The 26,950-nt window shown below is 49.3% G+C and overlaps 1 protein-coding gene across 5 annotated transcripts in view; it reads left to right on the top strand.

The window, feature by feature from the left end:
• The window catches only part of DOCK10 (dedicator of cytokinesis 10), a 2,208,289-nt gene that overhangs the window by 944,145 nt on the left and 1,237,194 nt on the right, over nt 1-26,950 (top strand). For all 5 annotated transcript variants that reach the window (XM_069618176.1, XM_069618179.1, XM_069618177.1 and 2 more), the window contains exon 11: nt 147-302. In XM_069618176.1, coding sequence (XP_069474277.1) covers nt 147-302 — 156 coding nt within the window. The remainder of the gene's footprint in view (nt 1-146; nt 303-26,950) is intronic.

Below are 26,950 nucleotides of genomic sequence, written 5' to 3'. Positions count from 1 at the left end.
ATGCACAGCGCAAAGAATAGCAAAAGGCACACATATCTAGAGCATGAAATGGTAGCGTTCCGTTATGCTAAAATGAATCTACAGGCAAACAATGCAAATTAAGAAAACTTTCGTATTGACATCATTTGTTTTCCTTTTTTATCCAGGCAACAAAACCTCCGAAATCAGATATCTTGAAAATGGATGTGCACGTTAAGCCATTTGAAGAGAAGACCACTAAGAGGATACTCATATCTTGCAAATCTCTCAATTTAAATCTCCAAGCTTGTATAAACGAAAATGAAAATGAACCTGTTACTAATGTAAGTGTACAGGAACAATGCTTTCCACACCCCTTGCATAGTTCTCTAGTATAGTCAATATTACACAATCTGTTTAATATGTAACTAGAGGATTCATCTCTTGTGTAGGAGGGCGATATAACTGTGCCACATAATGATTTGAGGTTTGCAGAAAAAAACATTTCATTTGTTTTTGTTTGTTCATTTTGCTAGTATCTTGAAGAGAATTTGTTTTGCAGCTTACATAGAAAAGCGAGGGACTGTATGCGCTTCATAGAAAAACACAGACAGTGTCATTTGAATAAAATGCTAATTGTATGAAAGGGACACCCACTATGCTTATGCCTCATAAGCATTTATGAAGCATAAGGCAAAACTGAAGAGTTAAACCAGGCGACATTGGCTTTTATTTTCAGTTTTATTCTCTGCTTTGTAAAAAAGTAAACACTGCCTGAGCTTAAACTTTGCTATCAGCCTTTACTAATGGATTCTTATGGAATCTTCACATGATTGGGGTATTCCTGGAATATCAGCCCTTCCACACCGTGTATGTATTGACAATAAATAAAAACCTCAGTTGGGCTACCCACAAATATTGCAAATATTAGTAACAGTGATTTTTCAATCTTCATGTGGTTTGTTCAATAGATCCCAGATTATACGTACAAACCATTGCTTGTATTCCAGTAATACAATGCATCACCATTGAAAGTCAACCGTAGCTTCAATAAAGTGCTTGCGGGTTAGTAAATATGGAAAAAGACAACATTGTATTTCATCATCATTTACAAAGTGGATAGGAGAAAGACAACCTTTGGATCTTTTAGTTTCCAGATGTGTCTCCAACATATGATGGTTTTGACAATCCAGTCTATCCGTGCAACATCACAGTCTCATTCATTGTGATGTGGTCAAATGTCTTAACTCAATGTCTACTGTGCCATCAAACCACATCTCAATCTTTCGGCACACCGTGTTTCAGCCTTTTCAAAGGATACAAAGCATATGGTGCGTCCCACATATTCATCCTGTGTACGCTCTTAATCAGGACAGGACATCTTGTTCAGTTTCATAGAAGGGATCCCATTCTCAACAATGCGTTCTTTGCTATCTGTTTCTTAATACAGGCTGGGCATTCAATTTTGCATGCATCACTCGCTGGAAGATTTTTCCATATGTCAAACTATTAATTTAAGGAAAAAATTCCCAGTGTTCTGCCATGGATGTGGCAGGTAAATGCCTGCATAATTTGCATTGTATTCATCCCGCATTCATCTTGCAGCGACAAATGCTAATTGGTTTTTAATGGTGATGAAATGTATGAAATAGGAGCAATGTTTTCTACATAGATGGTAGGAGTAGTAGCTTATGAAAGATTCTGGGACCTGTTGAACAAACCACATGAAGATTAAGAAATCATTATTAATAATGTATATATTTGTTAGTAGCCCAACTGCGTTTTTTATTTATTGTTCCTTTGGAATCTGTCTGCTGATTAGTAGGTGCTAATCTGAGTTGGACTCCATAGGAATCCTTTTGTGTTATGCCTGGATGAAAAATGTTGTGGAGGAGAAAATCATAGGGAAGTGCACGAAAATGACCGCAGGCACAAATGAAGCCATACAAGCATTGAAACTTGCTGTTGGGCTTTCTTTTTGCACTCTGCTCATTGTAAAATGACACCCAGAATGTGTTAAATGAATGTGATGTGAGACAACAAATGTGTAGAGGAAACTTAATTCTGGACTCAAATATCAATTGAAGTCATTTTAGTAAATCTTTAATAGCAGCAATGCGGGTGAGCACAGAAATTAACAGTACACAATCTTCAAACAAACATCCTCCTGTTAAGGTAAGGGTTACAAAATGCATGCTGATTTTACTGAATTTTAGCGTGTGAGTTGGAGTTTCGACTTGTGTTCTGGCAGCAAGAATGTATGATTAAAATGGATACCCTCTATACCAGGCCAATGCACTGAATAGAAGTCCTACTTCTCTCAAATCAGCATCTTTTCTTATTGTTCATTTTTATTCAATGTCAGTCACATTTCTGTGTACATACTTCAACCTTCATTGCATACAATTCAATTTTTCTTCCACACAAGCAGTGAATAGGTTAAATGGGAGTCCTTAAATTGAGCTTGAAGGTTCCGTCTAAACCACAACAGACTCAGGAGAGGGGTGATAAACAATCATCAAGGGGTGGCAGATGGTTGCTTGGATTCAGCCTGAAAGTGGCCGGGCCTGAGCAGGTTGTGAAATCTCTACCTGGATGAGAAGTGAATCTCTATAGGCCTACACGCCACCAGTAGTCATGGTATCACATGACTGGAAACCGAGAACTGCAAAAGGGAAGGAATTGGAAAGCCAACCTTTTACTGCTATACACACTGATTCTGGAAAAAGTTCTCAGAGCAGATCTGACAGAACCCCCCGCCCCCATAACTGAAGACTCTACATTGCAAAGAAACATCTTGTCAATCACTGATCATGTCACACAAACCTATATCTCCCCATAAGGAACTTCATATCTCCCGTATTACACCTCTAAATACCAGCTACCTCTGCTACATGTTCCCCCACCTGTATCCCTAAGGGTGCATCCCTTATGGACAGCACTTTCATGTTTCCCAGCTAGGTTTCAGCTTTATAAATCCCATCCCATCCCTCGCTGATAATGGGGATATCAAGTAGAGTGACAGGGGGTGGCTGTGTACCTCCCCAAACTAGAGAATGATGGGCCAGTGGGTTGGTAAGGGGAGGATCCCTATGTTACCTCTGTGTAGCCCCCTCCATAGGGCAAGTAACAGTCATGGGAATAGCAAGACATTCACAGGTGTTTTTTTGTTTGTTTAAGGTTGCTTAGTTCATGAAAGATGAGCATCTCACCCATTACCTGCAAACCTGTCAGCATTGCATGCAGTGCACCACAGTTTTCATGATGTAGTATACTTGCAACAGTGCCCTTTTAAGAGGCCAGGGTATCATGAGGTACCGAAAGGATAGAACTACTATGAGGGAACAAAAGGCATCAGGGGACCTTTGCACATTTTTGTGTGATCAGGATCGTGAAGTTCACATAGGATTGTGAAGTGCTCCGACAATGCAGATAGCAATCGAGGGTGGGGTAAACACAGGAAAAGCAAGAGATGTTAAACCACTTACCCCATTCATACTAGCCTTCTAAAATACAACCATAGTAAAGCAGCATACCACAGTTCCCTGAACTCTCTGCACACTACAGAAAAAGCATGCATATAACACAAGAAGGTAGGCTATCCATTTAAAGATTTGGTCCATCTCCCCAGTCCATAAGTAGACCAGGTGAATTTATTGATCCCAAACAATCATGGCCCCTCAACCATGTGCCATCACTTGTGGGGACCCTTACAGGGATTCTGGCCCAGTAGAAGGTGTTACAGAGCTATATAAAATCTGACAACAGTCATTCAGTGTGGGTGTTTGGTGAAGGAGCTGCTACTTAAAGTATGGAGATGGTTAGCAAGAAGAGGTAGATTGGATGACCAGAGAAGTCTAGAGAGAAGCAGGAGGAAGAGATTGGGGATTAGGAGGAGTTTGTAGGGTGAGAACCTCGGAAGGGATGTTTAAATCTAGAGAAGGATTAAGAGGTATCAGAAGGAATTAAGACAAAAATGATTATCATCGGGAGTAGATAGAATAAGGAAATGAGTAGGAGGTTGGCACAAATCAGGAGGATGTGGAGGAAGGATTTGATGGGGTAAACATCAATAGGAGACGTACATTTATATATATACAGGGGGAACAATGCTCTTTTGATCACAAATGAATGTACAATAGATAAGAAATCAGATCTGATGGGAAGTAGTGGGCTACTTACAGTGAAGTGAGTTTGAGTGACATTCTGACTAGGTTGTGGAGGGGAGTAAATGGTACAGTCACCAGGGACAATACATGGGTGGACCTATATAGATTAAGGACAACCAACATTAGATATTTTTAAGTGCAGGTAGGTGGTACAGCCAACTGTGTTAGGGATGTTACCATGATGGAAGGAGTGTTAGAGTTGAGGAAGAGAAAGTGAAGGACAGAGGCAGGTTAGAGGCAAGGGGAACATTTTTATCTAGAAGGCAGATTAGAGGTAGGTTAAGAGGGTATCTTTGAGGTGAGGAGGTAGGTTTTTAGTTTAGTTTTGAACAAATTGTGTAGACTGTTTCTCAGATGTCCGGCTGAAGAGTTTGGGGGTGAACACATATCAAAGTACCTTTGATTTGTCTACAGAATATGAATATCTATTGTATAAGAGCATGTATATGGTGGAAGAATATTTAGCTGTGATATCCGACCCTATCAAGCAAACTCTTTATGCAAAAATGCATCTTGGAAATCTGCTTCTAGCATCCGTTACAGCCGAATGGTACAGGGGATCTTTCTCTATGTGTCCTTTTTGTGTAACTGCAGAAGAAACTCTAAAACACTTCCTCTTCACTTGTCCTCTTTACGATGCTTTAAGAAAAAGGAATTGAAGGCATGCATATATAACTTGGGTGCCAGGTCAATGATTAGTGGTGAATCTTTATGTAAAGAGGCAAAAAACTATTGATGTAACCTTTTCTGCTTCTACCTTCCTAAAATGTGCTTGCAGAAAAAGAGTTTGGTCTTTGAGATTTGTGCAATAACCTTATGATACTATGATTTTTGTATTGTTGTTTTTCTTTTTTATGTGGGACTTTAACTAGTTTGAACCCTTTTGACTTCATTTTAACCATGTGTAAATTATTATGTAACTTCTATGAACATTATTTTTAAATAAAGTGGTAAAGAAAGAAGAATTCCATGCACATGGAGCAAGAAGAAGGGAAAGATCGGAAGTGAAAGGATGCACAGGGAGGCATAACAGAGATTACCGGAAGGCTTATAGAGTTGGACAGAGAAGGATAGACATGGTGGTGCCTCACCATTAATATATTTGTGAACCAGGAGAAGACATTTAAATCATTAGCCATCCAGCCTCTTGACGGTACAAGGAAATAGGTGTGACGTGAAGGCGGTTAAAGAGAGTCCTGGTAGTGAAGTTAATCATCTTGTCGAGAGTCACTGTTGCAGTTTTAGAGATGAACGTACAGAAGGTGAGAGAAGAGTTATAGATGATGCTGAGGTTGAGAAAGTAACATAAGGATGAGGTTGGTGAATCATGGGACAAAGGATAGAAGAAGTTGGGGAGGTTGATCAACATATTTAAAAGGTTGGTAGATGTCGGAAAAAGATGGTGGAAAAAGGAATCAATTTGTGAACAACAGGATGACATGACAGAACGGCACATTTGTTAAACATCAGGGTGAGGTGGTAGAAAGAATTGAGGCGGAGGTCGGTGAGCATCAGCAGGAGATATGAAATAAGATAAGGAGAAGGGTGTTGAACATCGGGACATGGTGGTACAGGAAGACAAGGAGAAAGTTGGAGACAAACAGGAGGAATATGGTGACATACAAACAGGATTGTGCATAGAGATAGATTAGGCCCAAGGCAGAGGGCAAGTAGAATACCTGAAGGGGATGAACCCACTTTGGGAGAAGGAATGAGAGTGTGGCAGTGATGGGGTAGGCACAATCAGAGGGGAAGGTCCTCCCAGTGGGGAGACACTCAGAGTCTTGGAAATAAGGAAACTCTTCATAGGGCTCTGAAAAGAATCAAGTGGTCCAGCTTCCTCTGCTCTACTACATGTTACTAGACAAACTCCTCCATACTCCACAGAGTTTGAAAGTGTTACCTTAACACCTGCTATACTACCTGAGAACCAACAACCAGTCTAGAAGCTAAAGCCCAAAACTGGGAAAGGAAAAAGAGTGTGGTAAACCCTTAGGACTGAGCCTGACACAGAGAAAAGGGTGCAGAGAAAGGTTAAACCCTAGAATGGCAGAGGAAATAAGGGTGCTAAAAACCCTTATACCGAATACTGTCAGAGAGAAGGAGGGTTCAGAAAACCCTCATGCCTAATATAGAGAAAGAAAGAGAAGACATGTATGGGAGCCCTTAAGACCACTTTAAGTCAGCAGAGGAGTCTTGTAAAGATGGAGCAAGATAGAGGATGAGACAAGGCTTTTGGAATTACCTCAGGTATTCCAAATTAAATATCCTGAAATCACTACCAGGTAACTTTTATTATGGAGGGAAAAATGCCTAAATGCATTGTAGGATCCCACAGAGATGGAATTCTAAAATAAAAATTTAAAAGAATCAGTAAGGGAACCTTAATTGGCATTAGGTATCTACTAAAGGCAGAGCCTTTCTATTTCTGTTTAATGTAACTTGGGAAAGTCACATTGATTATTTAAAATTGACATTACTTTCTTGGGATTGAAAGGGAGAAATTAACCACCTTTCTATTCGACTATGAGGAGCAGAAAACTCAATTTCAGGATTTTTCTTTTAGTAAACTATGGTTTCCAATTGTAAAAAAAAGTATTACTCTCCATAAATGTGTGAGATATGTTGTACACTGCCCTAGCAAGAAGAGGTAGATTGGATGACCAGAGAAGTCTAGAGAGAAGCAGGAGGAAGAGATTGGGGATTAGGAGGAGTTTGTAGGGTGAGAACCTCGGAAGGGATGTTTAAATCTAGAGAAGGATTAAGAGGTATCAGAAGGAATTAAGACAAAAATTATTATCATCGGGAGTAGGTAGAATAAGGAAATGAGTAGGAGGTTGGCACAAATCAGGAGGATGTGGAGGAAGGATTTGATGGGGTAAACATCAATAGGAGACGTACATTTATATATATACAGGGGGAACAATGCTCTTTTGATCACAAATGAATGTACAATAGATAAGAAATCAGATCTGATGGGAAGTAGTGGGCTACTTACAGTGAAGTGAGTTTGAGTGACATTCTGACTAGGTTGTGGAGGGGAGTAAATGGTACAGTCACCAGGGACAATACATGGGTGGACCTATATAGATTAAGGACAACCAACATTAGATATTTTTAAGTGCAGGTAGGTGGTACAGCCAACTGTGTTAGGGATGTTACCATGATGGAAGGAGTGTTAGAGTTGAGGAAGAGAAAGTGAAGGACATAGGCAGGTTAGAGGCAAGGGGAACATTTTTATCTAGAAGGCAGATTAGAGGTAGGTTAAGAGGGTATCTTGGAGGTGAGGAGATAGGTTTTTAGTTTAGTTTTGAACAAATTGTGTAGACTGTTTCTCAGATGTCCGGCTGAAGAGTTTGGGGGTGAACACATACCAAAGTACCTTCGATTTGTCTACAGAATATGAATATCTATTGTATAAGAGCATGTATATGGTGGAAGAATATTTAACTGTGATATCCAACCCTATCAAGCAAACTCTTTATGCAAAAATGCATCTTGGAAATCTGCCTCTAGCATCCGTTACAGCCAAATGGTACAGGGGATCTTTCTCTATGTGTCCTTTTTGTGTAACTGCAGAAGAAACTCTAAAACACTTCCTCTTCACTTGTCCTCTTTACAATGCTTTAAGAAAAAGGAATTGGAGCCCTTAAGACCACTTTAAGTCAGCAGAGGAGTCTTGTAAAGATGGAGCAAGATAGAGGATGAGAGTACCTCCCATACTGAGTACGCAGACTGTTAGCAATTATTTGACTAAATGTAACACATTTCATTAAACAATGTGCATTATGAATAGGTATGCATTTAAATAGCATGTAAACCAGTTGTATTCAATCTTTTTATGCTGAGCCCCTTTGAGTAAAAATACTGTTGCTCTGCCACCCCATTTGCCATATCTGCTTATATTTTCTATTACAAACAGTCACTGTACTCCCCTTTGGAAGATCATCTCACATACCCTCCCCCTGGTCATCTTTCGGGTCCCTCAGGGGGGACAGCCACAAGGTTTGAAGACCAGTGTTGTTTATTAATGTTAAACCCAACAAGGGTTTTTCCAAGTGAAAATAGCTATTGCAAAAAAGTGTGTGTTTATATACCCATGTTCTTATTTTATCTCATCTCAGAATGTGTATTAGAAGTTGGCTGATAAAAGGAGTTACATTTGTTGCTACTCCTACATTTAATTAAATGTTCATTACCAGAAAATAATTGAACAAAGAGGGTCTTCCTTTTGCACAATCGTCAACTTAGTTTTAACTCTGGTTACAGTTAAATCCTATCTTTATGCAAAGCGGTCTTGATACCAGGAATGCAAGTCAGAGTCTTCTTGTGACTGGCCCCATTATCAACCAGTAAGCCTAAGCCATTAACTGAGGTTAATTGATACAGCTGGGTGCATGACGAGTAGAATTATTTTTGTTTTAAAATAGCAAGAATATATAGATAAATGCAAGCTACTCATTTTTTCCCCGCTAAATTCACTGGACTTGTATTTTCAAGAGGAGATCAGGGTAAATAAGTTGGTAAATAAGTTAGGGGTGCTGTGGGGTCACTGGTGGACGGGTTGTTGGCCTGCTGCAGGTGGGAAGGAGGAGTAGTCCAACCTGACACTGAGCTGCATTGTACTGAACCTGAAAAGCTCAGAACAAAGCAGAGTACTGTGGAGCGGCTGGTGGCCAAGTTGTTGCCATGCTGTAGCTGGAGAGGAGTTGTTCACCTTGACGGCAAGCCGCAGTGTACTAAACCTAAAAAGCTCCAAGCACAGCAGAGTGCTGTGGAGTAGCTGGTGGCCAGGCTGTTGCCATGATGTAGGTGGAGAGAGGAGGAGTACGCCCTGATGCCACGCCATGGCGTACTAAGGCTGAAAAGCTCGGAGTACTGCAGAGTGCTGTGGAGTGGCTGGTGGGCTTGCTGTTTCCCTGCTGTTGGACCATGGGTGAAGCATGCTTCTACAGCTCCTCTTCCTCAACCTCCGTTCCCCTGTTTGAATTCCTTTGGCTCTAGTCTAGTGCAGTGCAAAGAGTGAAGAGCAAGCGCAGAATGAAGCGTAGAAAGAAGTGGAGCGTGCCGTAAATGAAAATGTGAGCAGGTTAGTGCTCCTGGAAAACCAGCAAGGAGTTGCTGGCTCAGTGTTCACTTCACTTTACAAGCCACACATTTTTGTGGTGGGGGCCCGTTTGTTGCCATAGTTAGTTTTGTCTGCCTGAATAATTTGATACAATCAGTTCCATCATTATTAAGTTTCTTTAAAATCGAATTGATCATTAGAACAAAACTGCTAAAAGCAGAGTGAAGATACAGACCGGACAGAATCATAGGTCCTGATAAGTAGTAAGTGACACTGGGCCAACTGCCTCACATCCTGCCAGTAACACTGCATGTTTTACTAGTTTTAGTCCACATTATGTGTGACTGGTATAGGACTGCTGATTTTAATGAAGAGTAATAGTAGTGAGTCCTTTTATTGATTTTAAAATGTGCCATATGGTGATTATTATGTGCTCTCCTAGTGTTGTAAATTGGACAGAATATTGTGTTCTGAATAAACTTGATTAATTCACATAAGTCAGTACAGGGCATTCTTGATGGCAGAGCCCTTGAACAGACCCTGCTCCCACAGAGCAGTAACACTCATCCAATGCCTGTCATCATCATGAAAGCAGTCTATTTTAATGAATATGTTGTATCAGAGAATATCTATCAAAGTAGATGTTTTCTGTTCATAAAAAGACCACACCAAAACATGTCAATCTCTGCAGTCTTAGAAACAATGGGCTTTTATTAAGTGACAGATAATTAAATGCATTATCAGCTCTAATTCTTGTAAAATGTAAAAACTAAGACTAGATTTGAATCCAGTGGAATGACGTGAGTTATGTGTATATACGAAGGACATTAAAAGGACATTAAAATCTATAGCTTATTAATATGTTTGCAGCTACATAAACACAGAGCATGTCTCTGAATTCAAAACATTCTTGTGATGCTGAAGATACAATTCCCATTAATGCTACAGACCCATACAAGACATTACCATGGAAAGACATATTTTAGACCCATTAGATCATAATTACTAGTCGAGGGCTTATTCACAGCTAAATACATGCCTTTATGACATGTTCAAATACAATTTTCCAATTGAAGGACAAAAGATAATGAGTATGAGCATGTAAAGAGAATGTATCACAGGTCTTTCAAATAAAAACTGAATACATCAAATGATGCTATAATGGTGGAGTTTGCTGGACATTTGGGGGCCAATTCATAGAATTCGGCGCACAAGTGGCGCACGCGGCTGGCGCACAGTATGCGCGTGCGGTAGTCTGCGCCAGCCGCGTGCGCCGAAACACATTCAGGCGCACAGCGTATTCATGGATTCCAACATCCACAACCAGCCGTGGCGCAGAGTGGCGCAGCGACCCTGCAGCAGCGTCAGTTACGCCCCAAGAACGCCCCTTACGCAGGGAAAAGCCATCAAAATCCCCAATCCAGCGCAAAGGGCAGCAGCAAATGCAGAGCGGGGAGCGTGTATTTCAGGGGTGTGCGGGTGTCCCCACACGCGATAGGCCTGGGTACGTGTATTACAGGGGTGCGCGAGAAAATCCACACGCGATTGGCCTGGGTACGTGGATTTCAGGGGTGCGCGAGAAATTCTACACGCGATTGGCCTGGGTACGTGGATTTCAGGGGTGCGCGAGAAATTCTACACGCGATTGGCCTGGGTACGTGGATTTCAGGGGTGCGCGAGAAAATCTACACGCGATTGGGCTGGGTACGTGGATTTCAGGGGTGCGCGAGAAATTCTACACGCGATTGGCCTGGGTACGTGGATTTCAGGGGTGCGCGAGAAATTCTACACGCGATTGGCCTGGGTACGTGGATTTCAGGGGTGTGCGGGTGTCCCCACACGCGATAGGCCTGGGTACGTGTATTACAGGGGTGCGCGAGAAAATCCACACGCGATTGGCCTGGGTACGTGGATTTCAGGGGTGCGCGAGAAATTCTGCACGCGATTGGCCTGGGTACGTGGATTTCAGGGGTGCGCGAGAAAATCTACACGCGATTGGGCTGGGTACGTGGATTTCAGGGGTGCGCGAGAAATTCTACACGCGATTGGCCTGGGTACGTGGATTGCAGGGGTGCGCGAGAAAGTCTACACGCGATTGGCCTGGGTACGTGGATTGTAGGGGTGCGCGAGAAAGTCTACACGCGATTGGCCTGGGTACGTGGATTTCAGGGGTGCGCGAGAAAGTGTACACACAATTGGCCTGGGTACGTGGATTTCAGGGGTGCGCGAGAAAGTCTACACGCGATTGGCCTGGGTACGTGGATTTCAGGGGCTCGCGGGTGGTTCCACACGCGAAAGGGCCTGTGCGAGTGGGGTAGTGTATTACGTGGGTGTGCGGGAAGTTCAAGACGTGAATTGGCAGTGTGGGTCCTCCCAGGTCTCCCCTCTACCCCCTCCACGACCTCTGCAGGCATCCCACACCACAGGGGACTACCCTGCACCCCATGTCATGTCCCGCAGGCAGCCCATCCACCATGGCCATGCCCCCCAGCCAAGCCACATGTCCCCTTGCACCCCCACCCCCCAGCACTGTGGGGCACCTGCCAGCAGGCCCCCACCCATGTCCAACTCATGTCTCCCACCCCCCAGCACTGTGGGGCACCTGCCAGCAGGCCCCCACCCATGTCCAACTCATGTCTCCCAGCACCCCCACCCCCCAGCACTGTGGGGCACCTGCCAGCAGGCCCCCACCCATGTCCAACTCATGTCTCCCACCCCCCAGCACTGTGGGGCACCTGCCAGCAGGCCCCCACCCATGTCCAACTCATGTTCCCCACCACCCCCACCCCCCAGCACTGTGGGGCACCTGCCAGCAGGCCCCAACCCATGTCCAACTCATGTCTCCCACCACCCCCACCCCCCAGCACTGTGGGGCACCTGCCAGCAGGCCCCCACCCATGTCCAACTCATGTCTCCCAGCACCCCCACCCCCCAGCACTGTGGGGCACCTGCCAGCAGGCCCCCACCCATGTCCAACTCATGTCTCCCACCCCCCAGCACTGTGGGGCACCTGCCAGCAGGCCCCCACCCATGTCCAACTCATGTTCCCCACCACCCCCACCCCCCAGCACTGTGGGGCACCTGCCAGCAGGCCCCAACCCATGTCCAACTCATGTCTCCCACCACCCCCACCCCCCAGCACTGTGGGGCACCTGCCAGCAGGCCCCCACCATGTCCAACTCATGTCTCCCAGCACCCCCACCCCCCAGCACTGTGGGGCACCTGCCAGCAGGCCCCCACCCATGTCTAACTCATGTCTCCCACCCCCCAGCACTGTGGGGCACCTGCCAGCAGGCCCCCACCCATGTCCAACTCATGTCTCCCACCACCCCCACCCCCCAGCACTGTGGGGCACCTGCCAGCAGGCCCCCACCCATGTACAACTCATGTTCCCCACCCCCCCACCCCCCAGCACTGTGGGGCACCTGCCAGCAGGCCCCCACCCATGTCCAACTCATGTTCCCCACCCAACATGTCATCACAGTCCAGATCCCTGGTCTCTATGGTCAGCCCCCAAATGCAAAACACCCACCCGAGTATTGCATCCACCCACTCATATTTTGCAATTACATCACAGAACACCAATTGCAAGTTCCAAAACACACACATGTCCCTCACATACACCCAATGGGTGTCAGTGATTCTCAAAACACATAACATGAAATGCATGAAAACAATGAGATACCACACATTGAAGTTCAACAAAAAAATAATGTATTAAAGGAAAGATGAATAGAAACAAAAATGAAGAAACAGAAATGTGAATGGAAAAAATGAAAAGAAGCATGTCCGTTCAAAACTTAAAAAAATAAAGAATATAGAAATCCAAAGTAATGTAGTACAAAGTCAATGTCCACCAAACAAAATCCAATGGGAAATAAAAATAATAAGCCATTGATCCATGGAGAATGTTAAAAAAGAAAGTATGTACAAGTCCACAACTATGTACAATGCAAGAAGCCAGGGTCCATTATCCCAACAAAATAAAGGAAACCTATCCAACTACACTAACTAATTAAAAAAACTATATACAAAAATGTGGCCAATGTCCAAAAGGTCCAAATGAAATAAAAACAAAAATGAAACCTAACACTACCTACATAACTATGTACAAGGGCAGCGGGCTAGTTCCACGGCTCACTTCTGGATGTGCCGGGCCAGGGCATCATCGAACTCCTCCTCAATGTCCCGGAGGCGGTCCTCCTCCATGGCCCCGAGGGTCCGCAGGGCGGTCGACGTGTCCACCTCCAAAGCCCTGCGGATTGCCTCGAGGCACTCGACCCGCCTCAGGGCCCTCTGCATGGAGTTCTCTGCCCTGACCATTGAGAGCCGTGCCTCTTCCGCCCGCTGCCGCTCCGCATCTATGGCGTGGCCCAACCGCTGCCACACGGAAGACACTTTTTGTCCTGGGTCCTCCTGCCCTCCGGCCGATGCCTGCCCCTCCGATGTCGAAGGCCCCGAGCCTTCATGGCTCCCACCATGGTGCTGCTGCTGCTGTGCCTCTGCCCCTGCACTGCCTCCTGCTGCCTGCACATCCTCCGCCGGCTGGGGTGCAGTCGTTGACGTGGCCACCCCTGCTGGACGTCCGACTCCCGACTGTGGCAGGGATGCCTCCTCCACCAGCCTGGCCGCACCGTCAGAGGCAGCTCCACAGGGCACCCAGGTGACTGATGGGTGGGAAGATGGCACAGAGGACGACTGGCGCGTAGGGGGTCCAGCTGAGGAGGGGGTCGTGGCAAGCCCCATCAGACGGAGGAATCCGGCCTGGGTGACCTGTCCCAGCAGGCTGACGTGGTCAACGGGCCATTCGAGATGACCTGCAGTCTCTTCATGAAAAGACTGCAGGTCACCTCGCATGGCCCGTTGACGCAACGCCACACCAGCCAGGACAGGCTCAACCCGGGCCTGGATAGCCACGTCCGCAGGCAGAGGAAGGCCAGTTGACGTCAGCTCATCCCCTGCCTGAAAACTGGTCTGGACATGGGCATCCCTGCTGGTGCAAGATGATGCAGGGACAGGATCAGGGACAGGATTGCACACAGGCACCTCCGCGGCGGCCTGTGCTGCCTCCTGTCCCTGGTCCTGCACTGCACCACTAGCACCAGTGGGATCCCCACCCCCAGACCCCGTCTCCGGTGCTTGCACGGCCTCCTCCTCCACCAAACCCCCCACCAACCTGGATGACTCTGTGCCATCTTCCCCCGTTGGGCCCTGTGGGGTCCCAGCTGCCCCTTCTGCTGCCGAGGAGTCCAACTGCAACCTCCGCCTCTTGGACCTCCCCCCGGCAGCTGCGGCCTGGGACGCGGCACCGGACTCCTCACTCCCCGATGAGATGACAACATGGGAGGGGAGCCGGGCCTTGTGTCTCCGGCTGGCGGTGGGATCCCCGCCGCTGTGCTCCACAGCACCTTCTCCGCCCTCTTCATCAGTTGACGCTGCAGACAGGGAGAAACAAAACACACGCATCAGGGCACTGTACAATGGACACATAGACACATGACAGTTGTACATGAGTGGCATTGGCAAACCTCAGACATGTCATCACAATCCCCAACACACATGTCATTACAACTTGCACACACGAGCCATACCACAGCCATATTGCAACTGCCAACATCATCCATACACATACAACAGCATCAGCAGCCAAAGGTGAGCCAGACATCACATGCAACACAGGAAGTGCACCACACATGTACACACACCACCACACTTGCATGCATGTGTACACCACTGCCAAGTGTCGCAGTGTTCAGACGGGCATCCATGTCACATCTGCCCATCAGGCTTCCACTTAAAGCTGTCACATGCATCCATGTTGCATCACTGTTGCACCCTTGTCAAATACACACACATGCACATGTACACAGCGCTGATACATGCAGCTGAAAACAACATACATGCGTGACATCACGGACATGTCTACTCACATACACATTCATACAAACTTGTGTGCCCACACAACTGCATTTGGCATGCAAGCTCACACACACAGGCACCATCCATGTCTCACACATTACAGCCCTCGCATGTGTCAGCCCCACGGCCCTGTACACCCGCACCCATACTCGACCCCATACAAACAGATGTGCAACCTGCACACTAATGAACAATCACCACACGCACTGCTCACAATCAGGATGCATGTACACTCACCGCTCGACTCCAGACGGGTCTGCCTCTCAAGGACCTGGACGTGGAGCGCTGGGGATATGCGTTCCAGGACCCTCATCTGTTCTTCCGACAAGTGGCCCCGGCGCCCCTTGGCATCCGCTGCCTTCAAGAGGCGCCGGGCCTTGTTCAGGGTCCTGGACCTGAAGTCCTCCCAGCACTTCTTGACATGTTGGAAGTCGCGGACTGCCACCCCCTCCGCGTTGATGGCAGTCACGATGTCAGTCCAGATCCGAGTCCGTCCTTCCTTGTCGGCGCGGGAACTTCCGAAGAGGGCATCATACTGCCCCAGGACTTGCTCCACCAGGACACCAACTTCGGTGGCACTGAAGCTGGTGCCCCTCTGCCTCTCTGGCCGGGGGTTGTCAGTGGTCACAGATGGAGTTTGCCCCGACATGACAACCCCAGAGGCAGGAGTGGGTGGGCGACTGGGTCCTGGGGCTGGGCTGTGGAGCGATGGAATCCCAGTCGGGAGTCTTTGGTTCCAGCAGGGGTGGTCACACCAACAGCACCCCTGGCTGATGTGCAGGCAGCAAATGGCAGGGCACGTGGGCAGCAGGCAGTCAGGCAGCAGCAGATGGCAGGTGGGAGCGTGCTCGGGGCTCTGGGGGGCAGTAGTTCGGCCTTCTGGGCAGGAGCGTGGTCTTCCGTGTGCTTACGCGTGGCCAGCTTGATACGGAGTGATTTGGCACGTGAAAATTCTGCACGTCAGCGTGTAATTCGAGGAAAGGCCCTTAGCGCGTAAGCGCGTCTGCACGCATACGCATTTTCATTGGACCAAAGGCCCTCAGTGCGTGAGCGCGTCTGTGACGTGACGTGCGAGGGAGTATCCCTCATTGCACGTGATGACAGTACACACGTGGATTCCAACCAATCGCGTGTGAAAGTTCACGGGACCCCGGAACACACGTACCCAGGCCAATGGCGTGTGGAACTACCCGCGCACCCCAAAACACACGTACCCAGGCCAATGGCGTGTGGAACTACCCACGCACCCCAAAACACACGTACCCAGGCCAATCGCGTGTGGAACTACCCGCGCACCCCGAAACACACGTACCCAGGCCAATCGCGTGTACGCTCGCTCCCCTCCGATCAGACGCGATGACACCCGAATACGGGAAACCAACGAGTCCGCCCACACGGAGGCGTCCCGCGCCCGCGCACAGCATAAAAGTGCGCGCAAACAACAAACGCGTATATACAGCGACGATGAATGCCCCATTTGTCGCTGCACTGATTGTGGGACACCGCAGGAGGAGGAGAATAGCCAGGGCACGCATTTTTGCACCACGGACAAGCCTTTTTGGGATGCCTGACGACCAGGTCTACGGCAGGTATAGGTTTCCACCCCATATCATCCTAGACCTGGTCAGGGAGTGGGAAGATGACCTCACATCCCCCACCCTTTGCTCCCAAGCATTGAGCCCCTTGGAGAAGCTGCTCAATGTCTTGCATTTTTTGGCCACTGGGTCGTTTCAGCGGACCACTGCCATAGTGGGGGGGGTCTCACAGGCCACGCAGTCACGCTGCCTACACCAGGTACTGGCAATCATGACAGCGCGCCCCTCAGTCCGCAGGCACATATACATGCCCAGAACACCCGCAGAAAGGCAGGCCGTTGTCCTGGATTTTTTCAGGGTGGCACACTTCCCCAAAGTGCTCGGTGCCATAGATTGCACCCAAGTGGCCCTACGTCCACCTAGGGCCACTGAGCACATCTACCGAAACCGCAAGCACTGGCATTCCATCAATGTACAGGTGGTATGCGATGCAAAGGGAATCATCACCTCTGTCTATGCAAACTACCCTGGCTCCACCCATGACAGTTTCATATACAGAATGTCCGCCCTGAGCCGGGCCCTGGAAGCTGGGCAGCATGGCGACACATGGCTCCTAGGTGAGTACAAATGCCCTTGCACATGCATGCAAGTCACACACAGACAAATATACCAACCCTAATAATCCCAACAATTATCACCTCCCCAGGGGACAGTGCCTACCCTCTGAGCAACCACATGATGACGCCAATCCGGAACCCCACCACACCACCCCAGGTAAGATACAACGCTGCCCATATTGCAACCAGGGGCATAGTGGAGCGCACATTCGGAGTGCTCAAGTCACGTTTCCGCTCCCTTGACCGCTCTGGTGGGCAACTACTATATGCACCAGCAGTTGTGTGCAGGATCTTTGTGGCAGCATGTGTCCTGCACAATGTTGCAACACGGCAGGGCGTCCCGGTGGACATGGTGGTGCCCCCACATCCCCAACCACAGGCACAGGCGCTGCCCATGGGAGGGGACAGGGCACGTGGCGAGGTAGCCCGGACCCAGCTTGTGGCCACATTTTTCACCTAAACTCCCACCCCTGCGGAGTGCACACAGGCCTGGCACATACCAGGTGACAATCGATGATGACAAAGTGACAGTCAACTGTCACAACCCTACCACCCTGAGATAGTTGCCATGGAAGTGCCACATCGTCTGCATCCCTAGCTACTTAAACACAAGCTATCCTGTGCAACCAAAATGCACACATATGACATGTGACATGACATGAGCCATACACAAGTATTCCAAGGCACAATGAGGCAGTGGGGGGGAACAAGGGAACACAGAGAACGGTACTACTAGGCCAGGTGTCATTGAGATTGTGCAAGTGCAGGGGTAGGGGGAAGGGAAAAGTGCAAGGGGAAGGGTGGGGGGGAGTCCAGTACAGGGGAAGTAGGCCCAAAAAATAATACATAGGTCGCCTGGTGGCAACTGCAAAGGTAAGTGCAGACAAGTGCTGTGAAGGGAGGGCTGTAGGGATAGAGAGACAGTCCCGCAGTGCAGGGGTTGCCAGGGTGGCAGTGCAAGTGGACAGTGGCTGGCCCAGGGACCGAGGTTGGTGAGAGTGTCCCAGTTGCAGCTCCTGTGCAGTTCCAGTGAAGAATTCTGCAAGGGAGAGGCAGAGAGTAAGCAGAAGCAAAGAGGAAGGTCTTGAGGTGCTTCCAGAACTGGAGATGGTTCCCCTCAAGTTCAAGTCAGGCAGGAAGTCTGTTCGAGGGGGAGGGCCCTGCTGCGGAGAGAAACCTACCCCCAGCTAGTTGCTCTGAGAAGCGGATGACCTGGACATGCAAGGTGTGCATCACACACACCTGCAAAACAGGCCATGGCCATCACTGTCATGTCAGTCAAACCCTCCCAAACATCAACATGACATGGCAGGCAATACCCATACACCGACCCAGTAACGATAAGGTACACATTGCCATGTCCTAAATGTACAGTGGCATCGGACAATGATGCCTGACCCGGAATCCGATGAAATGACAGACCAACAAAAAGTCCCACCCAAAATACGTCCATTCCAAATGCATTACAACAGTCGTAGACGTAACATCACAATGAATGCCTGTCTATATGCACATTATGCATTGCAAAATCAGCACTGCAGCTCATGTGTGCAGTGTCCTACTCCTGCATCACACTGCTCAGCGCACAGCACAGTGAACAGCCATTGCGTGTGATGCACACCCTGAGCATCACATCTAAGTGACAGACTACATCAAACATCAAATTAGGCATGTACTGGAACCATAATCGGTCACAGAACATGTGCTGCCGGGACACAGTGGGCACCAGAAGGCAAACAGTGTACACGTGGATATGCAAGGGGGGGGAGTACATGGAGTGCATCCGAGTGCAAGTGTGTGGTTCTGCAAGGACATGCACTCCACATATGCATGTGCACTCAAGTGACCATCAGTGTTCCCTACACATCACATGTGAACATCCACCATGTGTACACCCCAGCATGTCAAACCACTACTATCCCCTCGCACCTGAAAGGAAAACACAACACATGAACAGGCATTGATCAGCAGAACACAACATGTACATAGGACAACAACATTACAATGTCAGAGTTCCCATCACACTGCAGGGCAACGCAACTATCAACAACAACCCCCCCCCCTCGCAAATGACCATGCCCACTGAACAACTGCACCTGGGTCATGGAGCCTCCAACCCTCATTCCCACCTGGCCACAGGATCACCTTTACCCTTCGTGTCCATCTCCCACCTTGTGTGTAAAGAGATGCCTGAACCCTCAGAATCCACACTCATTTCCATAATCACATAATCCAAGGCATGACAAGGAACCCAAACACCCTCCATTAGATGACTTGACGTAGCAGTACGTCTCAAAGGCCAAGTACTACCACAATGATGCAACAACCAAGGTAGCACAGCAAAACAATGTCACGACAGGATGTGAGACATGTGTGGTACATGACATACCCCATACAAAAGTGTGCCCAATAGCCTGTCTGTGGAAAGTTTAATTTTAGAAGTACATTTAGAAAATTGAATTTAGATGTGTGTCCAATAGTCTCTCTGTGATTCTAGAAATGTGCCCAACAACCCCGCTGAATTTAGAAGTGTGCCCTGTAGCCTCTCTGTGAATTAAGAAGTACGCCCAAGAGCCTCCCGTGGAAAGTTGAATATAGAAGTGTACCCCATGTAACCCATCATATCTCACCAACACGCTTACTCTCTCCTTACATCACCACTCAAATAGAACACAGAGATACTATGACACCATTCGGTATAACTGTTCTCATATCAACATTTGCCGCTCACCCCACATCACTCTAAGTAATCACTGCTGGTTACGCACCCCCAGCGAGGCGTTCTCCTCAGGCCTAACGCAGCCACATCCGATCTGGATAAATCCTGCCAGAACGAACACATACCCCTGACCTCTCAACCACCACACCTACCGCTAGAAAGCAGCTATTACACCGATACTGCACGAGCTGTACACATACCCGGTGCTCACACGCACCTTTTTGACTCTCTCTACTCTCTCTACTGATATGAACTTCGGTTCCCAAGGGCGTTCAACCTACCAGCGCCTTCAGACCATACCAATGGTATATAAGGCGCTATATAAGTGCAAAATAACATAACATAACATAGGATGATGCACCATGAATGGATGTGTACTGTCACAGGTCCCCTGTACAGGCGCCGGAGTCTCATGAAACAACCACCCACACCATGTCCCGGGGGCCTGCAAGGTCAAACTCACACAGGCTCCTGAGATCCTGGTGGGGAATGAGGTTCAGGGATATGCAGTCGGGACAGGTGTAGACACACTGGATGACTGGAATGCGTGGCAGGTGAGGGGAGTAGGAATGAAACATGAAACTAGGGAATGCACGAAAATGTACAACCTGCATGAACACATGCACAATCCAAACAAACTTGGACATCATTGTCATGGCCTTCTGAAGTCCAGGCTCAGGAGTGGTACGAACCAACCACCCCCTCTAGGGTTTTGGCGCCTGCAAGTTCGGGGCTTACACAGGCATCCGCAACCCCAGTGGGGAAAGAGGGTCAGGGAACGTTGCTTGGATAGGCATGGGAAGCAGGAACACCGGGTAGAGGGTACAGGTTTCAAAATTGCATAGGATCACGGGTGATTAGGGTAAAAAACATACCAAATAGGACCACACATACATCCATGCATCAGTACACTCCCCAGCAAGCCTATGCAGGGCAGTTTGTAAGAAAAACAACAAGACACTTATCTCTGGTTTTGAGTGCTGGCCTCCTGCCTGCGCACTCTCAGGTCCGGTTACAGGAGCACTGCAATGCTGCAAAGAGAGACACAGTCAACAACCTGTACGTGCCAATTACACAAAAACACAACACAAAACATGCCCCATAACAACAAACTATGCTACAAACAGACAATCTGTGCTCCATGCTTCGTACCCATATATAACATCACCCCTGTGACGGGTCATTCACAGTCAATGCAGTAAGTCAGCCGCTGGTGGGTGCGTGGCAAATGGAACACCAATGTGTCACAATTCACACAACATGCAATGTTCCCTGGGTAAGCAGACAGACCCATATGGCAAGCCATGACTACAGAGCAAGTTGCGTACCACCATGACCAAAACAAAGTTGCCAGTGCATTTATCATGAAGTACGTGGAATAGACATGCACTGCACCCGAGTATGTCCCTTGCTGTATGTCCCTGTGAGCTGCCCCTTTCCATGTCTTGGAAGGCTACATGGTTGATACAAGTGCCTCAATGAACCTTGGTGTACCGCAGGGTATGTGCCACTGCCCCCGCATGTGTCCCAGACAACCCTACTTTCAACAGCCATCAGTCCACAAACACATCTGAGCTGCATTGTGTGCTTCAACACCAATATTTGTCTAAGCTCACCCTCAGTGCTGTGACTAAGCCTGCATGTGCAACTCGCCTGGTGTAAGCTTTGCTGTCGCGTGGCCCCCCTGTGATGCTCACCTTGCCTGGAGTTCCTTGGAACATGTCAGCAGTTCTTGGATGTGGGTCTGCAATCACTGTGGCTCTGCTTGTGCACACATGTGCATGTGGGCACCAACAAACGGGTCAGGAATTACGTCGTCCAATGGGCCATGTCTGCTGGCAAAGGTGCTCTGGTGCCTCATCCCCCTGCAGAAAGTGCATGAAACACATGATTAATGCATCAAAGTGATCTGTGTGTGTCTCCTCAGGCATCTCATTACTTGACCATGTCAGAGAGTCACATCACAAATCACACCATCAGTCCGTCTTTCACCTCCAAAGTGTGGAACACTATCTACAGCATGATTTGCAACAAGCACGTGTACAGGAAAGATATACAACATAATACACAATGCATAGCAATCAATGTCCACATTAATCATGACACGCCCCATCTAGCAAAAGCTGAACAGTGGACAATTACACCTAAATCATCCCCACTAGGGGTGTCAACACAAGTCACAAAGCACCAGACATGCCACAGATATGACAGTCCAAAGCCCTTGTGTAAAATTCTGTAACACCGAACCATCCTTGCGAGCCCATGGATAAGGGAGGCAGGAGTGGCATATGTGAGTCAAGGAACCCAAGCAGCAAACACATACACAAGACAACCATGAAGGGCCCAGCTGGAACAGACAGTGGATGCCTTCAAAAACCACAAGGCACCGCACTGTCACATGTAAGCACAATAGACTACAAATTTTAAACTAACTCAACTATTAACTAATTACACTAACTATGGAAAACCTACATTACCTATTTAAACTAACTATCAAACTGAAACTTAACTAACTAAACTAAAAGAAAAATCAAAAATGGCCACATACGACCCGGGGGGGAGGGGAGGCACCCAGGAGGGGGGAGGTACAGGGTGCTGCTCAACATCCACATGCGATGATGCTGAGCCAAAAAAAAATACCTCCATGGGCTCAACGCCTTCACAGCACGACCTATGTGGGAGATAGATGGTCGTCCGAGTCTGGCTCATCCTGGAAAGGAGGACGTGGCACAGTAGCCTGGCCACGCCTAGCCGCAGCTTGCCCCTCGTCGGCAGCAAGTCTGCCGGACAGGTGAGCCTGGTTCTGTGTGGCGATGTTACATAGGTCTGCATGCAGAACCTCACGTGATACACGTGCTTCCTCTTGCAAGGTAGCACGTGTAACACGGAGTTCCTCCTGCAAGGCCTGGCTGGACAACCGCTGCACCTCCCGGCAAGCCTGTAGCTCAGCCGAGATGGTGCGCTCAAGCTGTGCAAACCTCTCCTCTGCCCGCTGCCTCTGGGACATCATAAGGACACCCAGAGTGGATCTGAGGGAGGCATACTCCTCCCTGAGGGCATCCATGTGCGCCTCTGCGTGAGCAGCAATTTCTTGACGCAGAGACGACATTTCAGCCTGGCGTGCCCTGTCTGAGGCCGCCATGCCCAGCCTGAGTGAGCGGGCCGTGGACCGTGCCGCCTGCTGCTGGAGAAGCACCTGCCTAGCAGGGGGGAGCACAGATCGGGCCACACGCTCCATGCTGTCAGCGATGTTCTCCATTGCTGCCCCCTGCCGTTCTGAATTGGCAGTCATGTCTTGCTCCCACTCAGTATACAGCGGTTGCGCGCGGCGACCGCGTTGCCAGGCTTGACCCCTGCGGGACCCAAGGACCGGGGGTCCTCGCTGTGTTGGCACCGCCTGCGGCTGCACGACTACATGCCCCCGTCGACGTGATGTCCCAGGCACATCAGTGACTGGTGTGGAGGGTGACCCTGCGTCCCGATCCACCACGGGCGGAGGAACCAAGACTGTCTGATCCCTCAGTGCAGGTGTCGCAGACAGAGGAGTGTCCACATCAGAATCACTCACCCCTGACACATGGACTTGATGCTCATCCAACTCAACATGGACGTCAGAGTCGTTATCAAGGCTGGACTCATAGGCAGCCAGAGACAGGATGGACTGCAGCACTTGGGGGTTTTCGTGGCCTACCACCCCACGACCCCCACTAGTGCCGGGTTGATGTGGTCTTACCAACCCTGTGTCTGGCATGACAACACCATCCTCTGCATCCATTGCGTCATCACCTGAAAAATAGAGAGGAAAAGGTCACTACACATGTCAGAAGCACACAACACACACACACACACCGACAGCAAAGGCATCCGGCAGACATGTGACACACAACATATGACCTGGCATGCATGCTGGGTCTACTTAGAATAGCTTCTGTGATCAGACCTGTTGAAAGGTGGCAGTTTGCATGGAAGTGGGTCTATGCAGTGCAGAAAATGTGTACACCACTCACTACCTACATGTACAAGCACTCCATGGTGTGTGCCAGGAAATGTGAAGGCAGTGCAATGTCAAAATCAGACATCACGTGCATTGTGTATTCAATGTGTACCATGTCTAGAAGGCAAGCACCCCTCCACCCCAGTACCAAAGCAGGGATGCCTAGCATGGTATCAAAAGGCTGACCATACACCTGTGTATTGACAAGCAGTGTTGACTGGCATCAACAGCTTAATGTGATTTCAATTACAACACTGCAAATGATGCTGGGACAGTGGGCAGGACACATGATGGAAGATCCGGAGGCCGGCCACGTGTGAAGAAGACACGACAAGAGTTGGACAGAGTCATTGGCCATTGAACAGGCTGAGGCCTGTGAGCCACACAGATTGTCAGAGCCTAAACATGTGTGCAACGCAGGACTGAGCCACAGTTGACATGGGGAGGCCGATAATATGGCAGGCAATGTATGTAACCAAGGACTCATATTACAGTGATCATCCAGTCAAGGACACATAGGGGCATGCGTGCAATGCACATGGAGCATGAATGGGCACTCATGTCCCTGCGGGACATCTGACCCATGCACAGTACAAGTGGGATACCCTGCATCGAGTACTAAGGCTGTACCACACGGCATATGTCTGGCACTTTCTAAGCTGGAAGTTAGCATCTACACAGGACACATGAACATGAAACTACACATTGGCAAGAATGTAGCAGACCAGTGCAAAGGTGGAACTGGGGTGCAGAGTGGCGGAGGAGGGGCAAGGGAGCATGGCCACATGGAGTCCCGCATGCAGGCAGAGGAGACATGCATGACGGTGGCATTGCATTACTTACACATCAGAACCATGTACACGTCACATGTAGCAGCAATCATGCACAACACATCCCACAAGTGAAACACACACGTCCTCAACAACTACGCATCAACACTCACTGGACTGGGCATCAAAGTCCAGCATCTCTCCCACACCTTCGACCAATTCTGGTGGTATGAACTCCGCAACGAGAGCCTCATGCGGAGTGAGTTCTTCCTCCTCTGGTGCAGGCCCACCGCCAGTCACCAGAGTCAAGTTGTAATTTGAGGCACGCTTGGCCTTAGTGCTGCGCTTGATGTCATTCCAGCGCTTTTTGCACTCCTGCGCCGTGCGCACCTCATGGCCGAATGAACTGACATGTTCCGCAACATGCTTCCAGTGGGTGTCACGTTGGGCAGCCGTAGTCTGACTATTGGCACCCACTAGCATGTCACGGCTGTGTCCCCGCACGTAGTCCACGAGGAAGTCCAGTTCCTGCTTACAGAAAGGCTTCTTCCTCGACGTGCAGGAGGTCGTGGCTGTGTGTGGGGTCCCAGCCTGTGCTGCAGATGCAACCTTCCTCCTCTTGGACTGTGGCGCAGACCCTGGCTGGCTAATGCCGCCCTGACCAGTATGGCCAGTGGGTTGGGTGGATTGAGCCGAGGGAGTGGCAGGTGGAGGGATGACCAAAGGCCTGACTTGTGTCAGTGGCAGCTGGGTGCCCACTAATGGACCCTGCGCAGCAACATCAGCTGTGGCAGGGTCATTGACCGCAACGGTCCTGGTTGGCAGACTCACAACCGGGGTGCTGTTGGGTGCATCTGCCCCTGCACTTGCCAACACCCGGCTGTTCGGGGCAGCAGATGACATGACTGCCCCAGGGACACATGTCTTGGTCTGAGCAGCCCGGCCTGCCCCAATGGTTTCCCCCCTGGCCTGTTGGAGATCTACCAAGGGCTCTTCAAGTGCCAACGCAGCCTGCGCTGGCAGACCCTGAGCCTGGGTGGCAGTGTCCACAGCTGCACCTGCAGCTACCGCTACCCTTGGGCCCGTGGCAGTCGATGAAACGGACTGCCGGGTCATACGGGTGCCAGTGCCAGATGCAGGAGCTGCATCCCCCTGAACCAAAGGGGGTGGTGGCATGGCTGCACCAACACATGGCACAACATTGTGCTCAAGTGGCGCACCCCTGCCTCTTCCCCCTCTGTGGCTGCCCTGGACACCCTGGAGTCCCCCTACTCCCTGGTCACCACGGCCACGTCCCCGACCACACCCGCCACGAGGAGGACGCCCAGCTGAGGCGCCCCTCACCTTTGGTAGCCTCCCTACCATGGCACAGATGTAATAGTGCTGGCACAGATGGAGTGGTGCCAATGGGAGGTGTACAGCACAATTGACCTGGGCAATTGGGGTGAAGGGGGTGGGAAGCAAGATGTTAACAGCCCCCCTGCACCTGCAAGGCTGTATGTGACCCCGGTGATGTGTTGACGGGTCACGCAACGCTCAGGCACCCCAAAACTGCAGTAAAACCGTGCACGCAACCCTGCAGCCTACGTGCGTGGATTAAACCTCCCGCAGTACGCGGTGGCACCCAGTAACACGAATAACGTGTACGCGTGGGACACGCAGGCTACGATGACATCGAAAATGGGTGCGATACACAGGGGCACCCGCAGTGGGAAAAGGAGCGTTTGCGACTCACCGTCTGACTAGCGCGATGCAGAAAAACACGCGTAGCCAATACCCCCGCCAAAAGAAGAGATACGTCCTTGAGAGCTGTGAAGTAGATGGCGCGCGAAACAACTGGAAGCAGCAACACACGTCGGTCTCCACGAAAGGCACGTACAGCGAACTGCTGGGCCTGCTCACCTTTAACCCGTGCTTAGGGAAACGCACGCGCGCGTCACGTCACATGCGGACGTGCACTTTTTCACGTTTGATTACGCGCATTACACGCGGACGTGCAGTTTTTCACGCGCGCACGCTTATGCATGGGCCCTTTCCTCCTATTACAAGCGGACTTGCAGTGTTTCACGCGCGCTTACGCGCATTACACGCTACGTGCAGATTTTTCACGTGCCTAATCACTCCGTATCAAGCTGGCCACGAGGAAACACACGGAAGACCACGCTCCTGCCCAGAAGGCCAATTCACTGGCCCCCAGTGCC

Source organism: Ambystoma mexicanum, chromosome 10 (assembly GCF_040938575.1).
Source record: "Ambystoma mexicanum isolate Mex_15411 chromosome 10, UKY_AmexF1_1, whole genome shotgun sequence".
Classification (NCBI taxonomy): Eukaryota; Metazoa; Chordata; class Amphibia; order Caudata; family Ambystomatidae; genus Ambystoma; species Ambystoma mexicanum.
This window is presented reverse-complemented; position numbering and strand designations above follow the sequence as displayed.